This window comes from Erithacus rubecula (genome assembly GCF_903797595.1).
Source record: "Erithacus rubecula genome assembly, chromosome: 3".
Classification (NCBI taxonomy): domain Eukaryota; kingdom Metazoa; phylum Chordata; class Aves; order Passeriformes; family Muscicapidae; genus Erithacus; species Erithacus rubecula.
The window spans coordinates 2890715-2905086 of NC_136689.1; the positions used below are offsets into that span (position 1 = coordinate 2890715).

At 40.2% G+C, this 14372-nt stretch overlaps 1 protein-coding gene across 4 annotated transcripts in view; it reads right to left on the reverse strand.

Annotated features, from left to right (window-relative positions):
• ADCYAP1R1 (ADCYAP receptor type I) overlaps nt 1-14372 on the reverse strand; it is a 135820-nt gene that overhangs the window by 34588 nt on the left and 86860 nt on the right. For all 4 annotated transcript variants that reach the window (XM_079300502.1, XM_079300504.1, XM_079300503.1 and 1 more), the window contains 5 exons: nt 5659-5694; nt 5012-5053; nt 3258-3361; nt 2662-2759; nt 957-1089 (listed from right to left, as the gene is read on the reverse strand). In XM_079300502.1, the coding sequence (XP_079156628.1) occupies nt 957-1089; nt 2662-2759; nt 3258-3361; nt 5012-5053; nt 5659-5694 (413 nt within the window). The remainder of the gene's footprint in view (nt 1-956; nt 1090-2661; nt 2760-3257; nt 3362-5011; nt 5054-5658; nt 5695-14372) is intronic.

Here is a 14372-nt window from a genome sequence, read left to right on the forward strand (position 1 = left end):
GGAGGCAGTGATTAGTTCTCACTTTGGCTTCATCCTCTGGACCAAATCTACCATCAAGGTGTTTAAACCATCAGTTTCTTCATGGAAGCTCTGCCCAGGCTGAAGATCTGGTCATAAAATGGCTGATTTTAATGTGTTTTATGCTTTAAGTGTTTCCAAACAAAGAGGCAGATGCCACCCTTGGAGGAGTGGCAGGAACCAACTACAGACCTAACATGGCTTCACTTTCTTGTGGAGAAGAACTGAGAGCAAAAACTAGTTTCAATGACAAAGAAAAGGCTGACTAAGAAACTACACAGCTGCACTTGCCTTGTGGAAGTGACTCACAGGGAATTTAGCTCATAACTGGATGGATAAAGGAGAGCTCAGTTTGTAATTCTATCATAATTACACCCAGTGAGCTGATTTATCATATCAAATACTAGCCTTAAATGTGAAAGGAATTGGGATTTACACATGATAAATGCTAAATGCATCAGTGAAAGGGTGCTCTGCATGAAACTATACATTTAAGAGACAAAGATGTGAGAAATGCTGATGATTTTTTTGAGAATGTGAACATCAGGTGTATTCTCTGTGTCTGAATGGTCACCCTGTTTACAAGTGACTCTGACTGACATCTGAACAAATGAGGCTGTGGAGAAAAACCAGACCTTCAGGTGAAGGGAATTGCTCACGTCTGCTTTCATCCCATCTACCACTGAGCAGATCTGGGAAGGGGAGGAACAATCAGGGCAGACTCAGAAAATAAAACCTGCAGGTTTGTTCTGAAGGACACTGGTGACATCAAGAGAGGAAAATCTAGCCTGGCTGTGAACTGTGAGTTAAACACCAACTACCCTTTCCCCTAATAACTTCTCAGCTCATGATACTCCACAGACTGCTGCCTGCCCCCTGTTTTTTTAATCTTGTGTTGGAAAAAACAACCTAAAGGATTTGGTTTCAGTTTGACTCACCGTGGAGATAAAACAGTGGTTTCCATCCTGCTCAGCATAAAGAACCCCATCCTTAATGAACACAGATATTGCACGGAGGATGAATGAAACAAAGAGGTTCATGTGGATGAAATTCCGAGTGCAGTGAAGCTTCCTGGAGAAGAGAGAGGAAGGGAGAGGAGAAAGAGAGAAATAAAACAGAAAATAGTTTTATTTAGGGGAAATGTCACAATGGGCCTGAACACATTGACCAGACCACCTTGCTAAGAACAGCAACTTCTAAGCTAAGACTGTTAATACTGACTCTAAACCTGAGAAAGAGGAGGATTTGGGGATTTTCTTGTAAAAAGAGAAGCATAAAATAGACAACAGAATGAGCCCAGTGCAGCTTGTGAAGTTTCATAAACCAGACCCACAGCTTCTCCTGCTGCATTTACCCTCTGCTGAAATGTGACTTCTGCCGTGTGTCCAAACTGGGGGAGGAATTCAGCTAAAGGATTTTCCCTTCCTATTCCATCTCTGGTGGGATAAAGCCTTTAACTGTACCATTGGCTGGTGCCAGGTAGACACAGCACTCTATGGTCCGTGTGACAAAAGTGTTTCATTCTTGTGAACTGTCCTTAATAGAGAGTTTGGAGCTCCCAGGCAAACACATATGATTGGTTGGGAGTTTGGATTACTCAGCTCTCTGCAGCTTAGGATGGAACTCATTGGGTGAAATCCTTGTTTGGGTTTGAATCCATCCCATTACTGTTCACCCAGGGGCCTGTTTATCAAGCCAGGCTACTTGAACCATGTTGGAGTCAGTGAGTCTGGGGTCTCTGAATTCTTCAGGGAGAAATCAGAGTGCAGGGATTGAATTAAAGCCTGTGGATGGATTGAAGTACATTAAGCCACTCACAAATAAGGCAGAGGTGTAAGTTTAAGTTTTAGGATAAGCAAGTGAGTCAGTAAGTTTTAGTGTGAGCTCTGATGCTTTTAGTAAGTGAAAGGTTCAAATGCCAGAGTAGAAGTGTGTGTTCTAGTGAAGGTTGAAAAACACACTGGTGTTTTCAGTGGAGGCTCCAGGACTGTAGTTTTAGGCAGTGTTCAGACATAATAGAGCTCTAGTAAGAATATTGCTGACATTTTTCAGATAGAACAAGACAGGTTGTATGTGTAGTTCTATACATAACCTGGAGTGTTAAGAAAATAGAATTCTAACAGGTTAAGGAGTGGTGATCTGAGTTTGTATCTTGGCTTGTTGGGAAGATTCTACATAAGAGCATGCATTGAGGAGAGTTGGTGGTTTTTCTACAGCTTTTGCCATTGCTTTTCTATTGCTTTGCTTTGCTCTCCCCCATCATCATCAACACCCAAGAAGAAGACAGGAGCTGCTGCAGCACCATCAGCTTCCTGGGACCTTTGACAAGAGCAGCTTCTGCTTCTATTTGGGACTTTATACCAAAACCCAGCATGGACTGTGACATCTGTGACTGTGCCTTTTGAGACTGATGTGCTTCTGCAATAAATAACCTTTTAGCAACTATTAGCTCCTTTGCTCGTTTAAGATAACCCAACAAAGTTGGTGCCTACAGCACCAGAGGTCGTAACCTCACAGAATAGAACCTCTTATTTATGGCCAAATTAATTGCCCAGCTACAACCCAGCTTGTGCTGTGACACTTAACTGTGTTTTGGGGCAGCTGAGCTCCAGTTCCCTCCTCCCAGCTCGTGTCCCCACTCACCTGAAGCGGCACAGGATGACCATGGCAGTGGTGAGGGACACCAGGGAAGTGCTGTATCCCACCGTGTACAGAGCCTTCACTGAGAGATAGTAGTAATCCTTGAGAGGCAAAAAACCACAGGGTTAGAGGGTTCATTGACAGCCTCTGCCAAGTGCAGGATTTGTGTCTTGGACAGCCTGGCTTCTCCTCATTTCCTCTGAGATCCCACTGCACATCAAGCTCTGCTCTATGGCTGGGTCTGCACACCATGAGGTTATTTACCAGTGAGCTAGAAAAGCCTATTTGCACTTTTTAAATAAGTATGTGTAGAAAAAAAAAGATTTGGCTAAGAGATTCTTTATCAACAGAATTGGAATTGAGGGTTATCCTGTGATTGTAGAAGTTCCATCAGCACTAATAGCTCATCTTCTGTAAATATTCAATAAAGGCCCAGGAAGGATTCAGATCTCACTTCTCACAGTTTTATACCCATGTACACCTAATTGTTTGTTCTAATGACTATCAAATCAGAACATGACCAGAGGCTGGACAGAAAGCAGTCTGCTGCCTCCCCCCTCCCCCCTTCATTTGTTTTTAATTATGAGATTAATTCCCACCTGGTTATCCGACTCTGTTTCGTTCTCATCGAAGCCGCAGGCATCATAATAATGAGGGAAAGGTTCAGACCAGCCATCTTCAGTGCAATTCCTGCTGATGTCCCCTGTGCCAAGGGCAGGTGGGAATGTGACATCCCCAGAAAAAAACCTAAGACATCCCCTTCCTCCTCGTAGTGCAAAAAAAAAAACCCAAAAAAGCAACCCACAGTTCTATTGGAAGCACTGTTTATCTGCCTATCCATAGATTTAATTCTGGAAATGTAATGATGTCTTTAATGATCCAGTCCTACAGCAGGCACCTAGGGGTGGCTATTACTACATTTAGCCACCAGAGAGCAAAATTATTTAATCAGTACATTCAGTGTCTCCAGGCCACCAAAAATCTCATTCTAAAGTAGATTCCTAAATAAGGGTTCAACTAAATGTCCGTTTTTTTAAAAAAGGCACCTCAGGAGTAGAGTTTTGACAAAAATACACCTGGCCAAAGGGGAAGTCCAGTGCTTAAAAACAGGCCCTTTGTGCTGTTTTTAATGGTTTTATCTGAGACACATGCATGGAATTGGGCCAGTCAGGAGACTGTGGGATATCTCAGATAACCATGGTTTTATATCCATGGAGAGGCAGCTGCATTGCTCTCCTGCAGGCAGAGAACACACATCCCACTTGTTTATCTCCAAGCCCAGGCTCTGATCTCAGAGGGACTTTATGGGAAGGGCCTGCAGAAAACAAAGGAACATGGACTGGGAATCTCTCTCCCATCCCTGTCTTCATGACAATGTGTTCATTTCCACCTCCAGATGCCCAGAATGGCCTCAGCTGGTGTATTCAGAGCTTCTCATGTTCCTCTGTCCATTTATTATTTCAATCCTGATTTATAACCTTAATTTTAAGCAAATATTGGCTCAAATATAACTTTTTTGGGGGCTAATCTCATATAAGAACCAGCTCCTAAATGCTTTCACTGACACACTTAAGCTTTAAAACCACAGTGGGAATGAAGAGTTGGGGGCAGAAGAGGAAGAATCTCCTAACACTCATTTACCTACAAAGGTAATGTCCCTGAGGTGGGACAGCTCCTATGGGGCTTTTTGAAGCACCATTATTCTTCCCAAACTTCAGTGACTTTCCTAAAAAAAAATTAGGGATGGGTTGTTGCTACACTTCCTCTCCAGCACAAAGGAACAGCCAATATTTATTAAATGATCACAGTTTTGGAGTTTCAGTTGCACCTTGACCAAAACTGATGGAAATTTCCAAGTTCTGAGTTTGGTTTTTGCTGTTTGCATTCTTAGAGCAGTTTAGTATCTCATAACCTCATTTTTAACCTTAATTTAGAGAATCTGTTTGCCATCCATGCAGCAGAATATATCTCTTTAATCACAGCATTCATTTAAGAACATTGCATTACTCAGCAAATTTTGTTAAATTACTTTCACACATTCATCCCTAATTTTCTATGGAAAAAAAAGCACTGAATCATGATGCTGAATTTCTTTAACACCATTTAGTAATTACTGTTAAGCAGGTAGATATCATTTATAGCAGCACACTTCTTAGATTGCAAGGCTTAATAGAGGAGGAATAAATTTTCATAATATTGCTAAAAGTAACAGAGCAGAAAATGTCATAACAATTAGAACTGATTAGAAAATAATACCTAAATTGCAGGAAAAAAAAAAAAAAAGCTGAGAACTTCCTTTTTAACAAAGATAAAGAAAAAGAGAGACTAAAATTTCCATGATTTTGTTTCTTACCTAGGAGAGACTGGGCTGTGCTTTCCAGCAGGTCATAATCACCTAGAAAAGTGGAAATTTGCTATGAAATTGTTTTGATTGTGTTTTCTATTAGAGCCCAAACTGGTCTCTGTGGAAATCAGTGAATGGAGTGCAATTGATTTTTATGTGTTTAGATCAAGTCCAAAAGCAATAAATACTTGCTGCTGTCTTTTCAGGAAGTAAACACAGCTTTACTTGAGAGTTTAAATCAAAGCTGAACCTCTAAATTTAGAACTAAAAACACAGGGGCAAAGTTTACTGTAAAAATATAGAAGTCAAATATTATTTCTATAGGAATTTACATTTATAACTCACAGGTATTTAAATATGATCAGTTTTCAGAGAATTACTGAAAAATCATTTCCATCCATCAATGACAAAGAGCAGTAGCTAATTGATTTAAATAAGATAGGTTAATGTTGTGTCTTTAGGTAAAATCATATTGATTTATAGAGATTTATGAGATTTTTCATTGCAGTTTTTGTGCAAGTACTACAGTTAAATAAATGAATCATTGTCATAATGGTTGATACACAGACAATATTTTAATAATCAGGAATTATCATGTGCACAAAATTTTTGGGAACAGAAGTACCAAGGACTCAGGCAGCACAAGTGGTTCTTACCTGCATGGGTTTGCCCCAAATTATCCACTTCCCAACCTGAAATTGGAAGAATGAAAATAATCAATTTATAATGATAATAGGTTGCAATTTAATTTTGATAAAAGTTTGACTCCCATAAGATGAATGGATGTAGCAGAGCCCAGAGAAGAACTTCAAGTTCGAATCTGCATTTCTGTATTAGTCCTGTGTATTTACGAGTGGAAAAGGATTTTCAGAAGATAGTTGATAGTGCAAAATATCTGGTTATCATGAAGTTTCATCAGACTCTAGGAAAAATAATAAAAATGGATGTAGGAGCTTTTATTGTGAATTTTAAAAAATTATTTTTAAGGGAATATTCTGAAGTAAGAAAGACTCACACATTTCCAAAACACTGTGCCCAAACCCATCCTGCTTAAAAACACAACTAGGACAGTGGGAAATTATAAAAATTTGGGTTTACATTAGAAAACTCCCTTTCCCTTTCTTCTGTTCTTCTGAAATTAATCATTGGAATGATGCCAAACCAAGCTCCCAACCCCCTGTGCTCAATGTTTAATCCAGTTTGGGCTGAAATCAGAGTTTGCTGAATCCTGGGTGGCTGCAGGAGGAGGAGCAGCCTTGAGCCAGGGAGTGGAGCTGCTGCACTGTGCAGCCTCAGGGAGCTGCTGCAAATCTCTCTGAATGTGGCCAGGAAAATAAAACAGAGAATAAAAACAAAGGAAAAAACAGAGAAAAACATTCCCAGCACTCCACTGACCACTACAGCAGGTTGAATGTCCACCTCAGTTTAGTTCTGCATCCTCTGGAGCAGCCACAGGGCTTCAGGTTGTTCCCCTTTTAACCCCAGGTCAAATGTTAATTAGGGATGGGAAAAACCTTTGCCAAATTGTGAGAAGAGTTTTTTTTTAAAAAGTAAAATCCAACAAAGACTGATTTTGATCCTATGGGAAAGGAGAAAGAATCTAAAGACATGAAATAATAACAGGAGTCTTCTCAGCCCAGCATAAAATGCTTTTAAAAAAATTATTTTATAATTTACATAATAATTTAAAATTCCTTGATTTCTGTGTCATCTCTTAAGTAAATCAGATGTGCTTTTATACTTTTTTAAGACAGAAATAAAAGAGGGTTTAATGTGAAAATGATGGTGGGAGTATAGAAAACTCATCTGAAGCATCAGGCAGGCTGCACTGTGATTTTGGATGGATTATTGAACATCAATCCTACACTTCCAACCCACTGGGGACTTTGGAGGGCTGATGCTGGCAGCCACAGGGAGAACATCTGCAGCCTCCATCCTCCCTGCCCAACTCCAGCTGCTGCCAGGATTCCACAGGAAGGATTTAGCCTGGATTTTAGGGACAGATTCTTCCCCCAGAGCAGTCACATTCCCAAGGCTGCTCCAGGAGCTTTTGGATAAACATCCCAGGGATGCACAGGGTGGGATTTTGAGCAGGGACAGGAGCTGGGCTGGATGAGTTTGTGGGTCCCTTCCAGCTCAGGATATTCTGTGACTGATTCCTGGGTGTCTGCAGATGTTGGGGAGGTGTCTGAGCAATTTCCCAGCCAAGGTGTTTGAGCTGAGCTGGGAGATGCTGTGGCTCCACATTCCTGGCAGAATTTCCAGGGATAGGGCTCTGCAGAATAGTTTGGAGAGATCTTTTGTCCTCCCAAACCCACCAAACCCCGGGTTGATCAGCAGACATCTAGCTCAGTTTTAGGAAATTGTTGCTAAAATCTGAATTCAGAGCATGGATGTTCAGGTTGTGGTGTGGGAATTTTTATCTGTGGGTTTGTCAGGCAACCAGAGGATCAAAGAGAAAACCACTGCTCCTTTATCACTTGGTTTTTCATAGCATTCTTCTGCCACTCAAACCAGCAGCTCTGATGGAACTTGTCCCTTAAGTGAGGTCACTGTCTCAGCAGCCTGTGCCTCACACTGACCCACACAAGCAGGGTAGAAAAAGCTGCAAGAAAACTCCCCAAAGCCTCTTTGACTTATAAAAATCCACTTTTAGTTTATCATTTGTAGAGTAATCTGACTTTAAAATGTGCAGAATCATTTCTGGAGCAAGACCAGTATTAAGGTGAGTGATGCCTGATGTTCCTGGCATCCTGCATTTTACAGTGATGGCTCAGAAAAAGACATTTCTCTTAAATTTAAATGTTTTGAATGCAGCTATTTTTGCCCTACAATTTAAAAGCATGAAGCAAAAATTATCATTATTTCATTTAAAATATAGATAGCAATTAATCTCATTGATGTTAAATTTTAAATTTTAGTTCATTTTTAATTTCATGACATCTGTAATAACAGCTAAAACACATTAATGCAGTTTTAAAGAAATGAATAGGCTTGTTACAGAAATATTTTATATATATACTGAAATTATTATTACATTTCACTGTGTTTAGACATTATGAAGGGATTTACTTTCTCAGCTACATTAATTTTCTGATTTGTAGGAGCAAACAAGCCTTTTATTAGCATATATTTCTATGTCTGAGTCCTAACTAATGTACTGAAGAAAGTTCCAGCACAACATTTGTCTGTACAGGCTTTTAGGCTTGATTCATCAACTCAATTTTCACTAATAACTTAAGATACCAGGAAGTTAATTAGATTTACATTGAACATCATGCCTTGAGTTACAACAAAATCAAAGGTCATCTACTGAGTGTTGGAATAAAATGAACACATATACAATTACATTTGTGGGTGTATGAATACATTTTTTTGTATTTCTATGTAATTATTTAAATATATGTATTTATATAAATGTATAAAATATATTTGTGTATAAACATATCTACACACAAAAGTATATTTATGTATTTTTATATTTATGCATTTTCATATTTACATATTTATATATATATTTATACGTATTTTATGTTTTTATTTTATATATACAAACTGATATATATAAACAGATATATTTATATAAAATACATAGATACATTTTATATAAACATATATATTTATATATAAATATACAACAAATATATAAATATAATATGTCTATAATATGTAAACATATATATAAATATATAAAATATATCTTGTATATAAACATATAAATTTATATGCAAATATATATTTAAAAAATATATTTATTTATATATAAAAGGACATGAAGGAACATACAGCCACCATAAACCTTTGAATTCCTGCACACTTTTGCTGCTGCCTTCAGTGCAAGTTTCTGTATTCTGCAGCAAAATATGGATATTATGGATATTTACTGGGCAGAAATTCATGGCTTTGGTGCTGTTCCCTCACATGTCTGAGAATGAAATGGAGTTCAAATGGATTAATTTTGTGCACAACATTTAACATTTTTACATAGAGAGTGACAAGACCTGACCTTGCATTTAAAGGGTTGTAAGGAATTCCAGGCAGAGTCACTCTCATTTTTCACAATGTTACCTCAAAACATTGTTTTTATGGGTTATATTTTCACCTTAGTGTCTTCAAGACTCCAGAGAGCTCAGTAAATTTACTCTGCTGCCAGTGAAGGAGTGGGCAGGAATACAGGACCCCTCACTGCGTAGGCTTTCCCACAAAACTTTGTGTTTTTCTGCTCTTAGGACACAAACAATGAGAAATTGGTGGTTTTGACTTCACTGATGAAGAAGAGAAAACCCATTGATGTGATTATACAATGGCCTAATGAAATGCATTGCTCTCTCAGAAATGAAGAATAAATAAAACATGATTTTCATCTGCATTTTCACTGGAAACACATTTTTCAGGAGTTTAATTTGAGGGTTATGTTTCCAAGGGACTTTTGAGAAGAGCATGTAGTGACAGGATGAGGAGAAATGGCTTTAAACTGAAAGTGGGCAGGTTTAGGTTGGGTATTAGGAAGAAATTTTTACTCAAAGGATGGGGAGACCCTGGCACAGGGTGACCAGAGAAGCTGTGGCTGTCCCTGGATCCCTGGAATTGTCCAAGGCCAAGATGGATGGAGCAACCTGGGATAGTGGAATGTGTTCCAGCCCATGGCAGGGGGTGTCACTAGATGAGCTTTAAGATCTTATCCAACCCAAACCATTCTATAATTCTACTATTCTATGATAACAGCATCTTAAATGTCATGATTTTATGACTTATTTGAATGACATCTGTGCTTCTCACATGCAATTAAACTCAAAATATAGAAATTTGGACACGACAGCAGACACTAAACAGTGCCTTAGAGCAGCACTTATTAAATCAATAATTGCTCTTATCAGTCAATGAACTCCTGAGGAAGCTGCTACTGTCCTTGACACAGGAAGGTTTATCCAGTGTATTGACAGGCTGGGTTATTCACTGCTTGACCAGGCTTAAGTAAGTGTCACTCTTTGGGAAGTAAATCTACAATTAATGCTTTAATTGACATTGCTAATTAGATGTTATTTGCAGCACTGCTTAGAGATCCTAGGGAAGATCTATCAGAATGCTGAGTTACCAGTTCTTAAGAGCAAGTACAGAAAATACTCCTTATTTCTATTTTCTGCAGGAAAAGAGGAAGGAAAAAATCTCCAAGGACTTGCCAATGGCTCCCCATAGAGCTGGTGGCAGAGACCCAGATCTTTCCTGCCCTTTTCTTGCACATTTATCAGACTTTCCTCTTTGATTTTTATTTACTGAGACCCAGAACTCATAACTCACTCCTCACTATGCAACAACTGACGAGAAACTCGACGACAGCAATTGCTCCAATGTAAAGTGGACGGGGATGGGGAAGCTGAAGCCAAGAACCAGCCTGTGCATGATGAGCCTCAGAGCCTTTTAGATCTCCTCCTCGGTGCCAAATCTGTGCTGGCTGCTCTCCACCTGCCTGCCCTCCCATGGCTTTGTTTATCTGAACACAACTTGCATTTAACCCTTTTGTTCCAGCGTTTGTCCCTTATTAGTGGTGGGGCGGGAGGGGATGAAAGGCTTCCAAAGCTGTTCTCTCCTGAATTGGCTTGCCCTGGCTTCTCCCATGGTCCTGTTGTTCTCATATCAGTATTGTTGAAGGGCTGCTGCACAAAGGAAATTCTCTAAAAGGTTTTGGATTCTGACAGCATTAAGATCAATATGCAAAGCCTGCACATGGTGTCCCTACAGAAAATGCAGCGAGGCAGGGAGATGCTGTGAAAAATATTTACAAGCCCTTGTTATTATGCTGTCCATCTCTATGGATAACATCATGACTGGGCAGGAGTTTAATTTTTTTCTTTCCTGTTCTATATAGAACTGATTAGAAGTTCTACATTTGATTCCTAAACATGAAATAAATCTGTAAGCTGGTGCTCCCAACTCCACGCATCCACCAGGCTGAGCCTCCTCCCTGCCCTCCCATGGCTGCCTGCTGCTCTCTGCTCCAGCAATCTGTTCAGCCGGCTGGCAAAGCCACAGTCGGGAGCAGCAGGCTACTTAGCAGCTTTTCTGCAGCTCTCTGAGCTCCCCACACGGGTTCTGATCCCATACCCTGCCTGCTGCTTCCCTAGAAGGGACAGCAGCCCTCTGCCCCATCCTGTGCCTGCACACACACCATCCCACACACACATTATCCTGCCATCCCAGCTCCTTTGTTGGGGCTCTTTGTGTTTTCCAGAGAAGTTGTGGCTGTCCCTGGATCCCTGGAAGTGTCCAAAGTCAGGCTGGATGGGGCTTGGAGCAACCTGGGATAGTGGAAGCTGTTCCTGCCCATGGCAGGGATGGGACTAGATGATCTTTAAGGTTATTTACAACTGAAACCATTATATGATTCCATAATTGACTGATTAATCCAGGATTAGCTGCTTGGATTTTGCAGTTATATCAGCAGGATCTGTAGGAAGGAGCAGGCAGGCAAGGTCCCAAAGTGCATGGTCCTACAGGTTCACACACCTTTTCCTGTGTTAAGTGCTTCCCACTTATTATTGTCCAACTATTTCCAGGGGCTTGGGTCTCTCCAGCCTCATGCCCTAAGGCCAATACTTTAAACTACAGATTAAAAGTCATTTATATATGAACAGGAGGTGACAGAACATGGGATAGTGGCTTCAAACTGACAGAGGGCAGGGTTAAGTAGGATATTAGGAAAAATTCTCTCCTGTGAGGATGGGGAGGCCCTGGCACAGATTGCCCAGGGAAGCTGTGGCTGCCCCTGGATCCCTGGAAGTGTCCAAGGTTGGACAGGGCTTGGAGCAACCTGGGACAGTGGAAGGTGTCCCTGCCCATGGCAGGAGATGGAACTGAGAAGATTTTTTAGGTCCTTTCCAACCCCAATCATTCTGGGATTCTATTATTCCATCATTTACTGTATACCTCCATTTGCCTTGACAAAGGGATTTGTGAACATAATGCTCACACAGAGACAGTACAAAATGAACTGGGGTTCATTTTATTTAGAAAACAAGAAAACTGGAGTGGAGGATAATCAAGAATAAGATTAGGAAGCCTTGTTCATATTTATGTGTTTGAATAAGAGCTGGTGCCCAAGGACATCTGGGTAAGTGATCCTGTGGAGCAAACTCATTCCATGCAGTTTATCTGCCTGAAGTTCACCAGGGTTTTAAGTCTTCTCCCTTAAGGGACAGAGAGACTTGAATTTCCAGAGGATAATTTGGTTTAGATATCTGTCCTACCATGAGGGGACCAACCTTCTGCAAAGCCTTTGTTACCCAGAGATTTGTGCAAGACATTGCAATAAAAGCAAGGAAGAAGTGATACATAATTAATTTCTTCCTATATTCCAGTTTAACTTCAGGGCACAGGGACAAGATCCAGGGAATCTGGCTTGGAAACCATGGGAGAATTCCAGTGAGGTCCCATATGGAGAACAGAAAGGCCACATCACACAGGGCTGGCTAAGGTGGGACTGATGCACAGATATGATCAATAACATTTAAGGGAAATCATGGCTTTATTCTTCGTCTTTCCTGTTAAAGGATGTGAAACTAGAAGTGGACTGAGGTCACCATAGCAACTAAGCATCATCTAAACGTTATCTGAGTCCTTCCTTTGAGTCTGGCTGTCACAGGAGCATCCATCAGAGTGCAGGATCAATGCAATTACTATTGAAGGGTCTCCTAGCTCTGAAGAGGGCAGGAATCACATTTGAGAGAAAAACAAAAGTTTTTCAAAAAAGAACCATGAAAACATTTGAAATGTTGGCCAATGGAGATTGTCAGTTCTGAAATAACTCCTAGAGAAGAATAAAATTGGCAAATTAAATGCCTTGCTCAAAGGTAAGAATGAGTGTGTGCCCACCACACCTCAAATCCTGCAATCACCTGAACTCTTGTCCCAGTCATTTGAGTCCAGAGGAGAAACATGAACAAAGCAAAAGCTGTTAGGAAAGGTTGAAGGATCTGCTCATGTTGCCCCTACAGTGATCTTCAATCTATTAATTTTTGCAGTCCAGTGTTCCCCAAACCACTCAGCAGCTCTCAGCATCTTCCACCCTTGCATGCTTCCTGAAGATACAAGATTTTTTTCCTCCAAGGCCAAATTAACTCTCAGATCATTGACAAAGCTCTTGAGCTGTGTTGCAGCTTCCCCCTGACCCCTGCAGAGCACCAAGGACCTGATTTCACTGAAACACTCCTGCTCATTGCTGCACATTTGAGTATCAGAGGCACAGAGCCTCATGTCCCCATAATTTGGTGGGAAAGGCCATAAAATGTCTTTTTCTTTCTGCTAGAAAACATCTGAGAGGCCTCAGCCTCAGATTAGAAACATAGATTGAGTTACTGTTCTTTGATGACAACATTTTCCTCCCATTTTCTCTGCATTGCAGATGGGCTTTGGGATGCTGTGACCATGGAGGTTTAATTATAGCTTGTCATCCTCTCTTTGGAAAAGCTGGAGCAATCCCCTGGCTTTACTGCCTGTGCAAAGCCCAGGGGTGAAAACCAGCTGGAAATTACTTGTTATCTATCAAGTGCCATTCTATACATATTATTTTTTCTTTCTCTTTTTAAATTTTTTAATGGTTCATATATAAAATAGATACCTTTGCATTGAACTTCATTGTGACTGCTATGTAGGATCTTATATAAAGTTAAGGATGAAACAAAGGTTTCAGAGTCCTGGTTCCTTCAATAAATAAATATAAATAAACTTCAATAGATCATTTTTATTCACATGGGTGACAGTGCTGGCATGGGTCATTCATGTTTTCCAGAGAAAATTTGGTAACAGTTTTTTTTCCTTCCCTCATTTTCCAAGCAGGATGTTGGAATACTCATCCAGGCAAAACATCCTTGAAGAGAAATCTGGACCTTTGCATTGATCTTTTGCCTTTTGACAGGCAAATGCAATTTCCAATTTCACTCTGCTGCAATGCTGACCTTACTTTCAGTAGTGGCAACAAAACCCTGAATCTTTTATCTCAGTAGAAAATAAGCACACCATCTTCCAGGGATATCTGGGTGTTTAGGAGGTCCCTGACCTTTATCAGTCTTTTCTTCCTGTCTAAACAAAAAAACTATCAATACATAACCCAAACTAATAGAAACTGCAAATATTTTCAACAGCTTTCACTTCGGGAAGTCAACGACTTTTATTGTCTTTTCACCCAGTTTGGGGGTTTTGCACCATTTTCCCTTTTCAGCTTTTAAAGGCTTCACCAGGTCTGTGTCCCCAGAAAGGACAGAAAAGGAACATTCAAAGATGGAGCATCACTTCCTTCCTCATTAGCACTTCTCTTGTCATTTTATTTTAATTGATTAGGGATAATATTTAAACTTGGGCACAGCCTGCTTCCCAA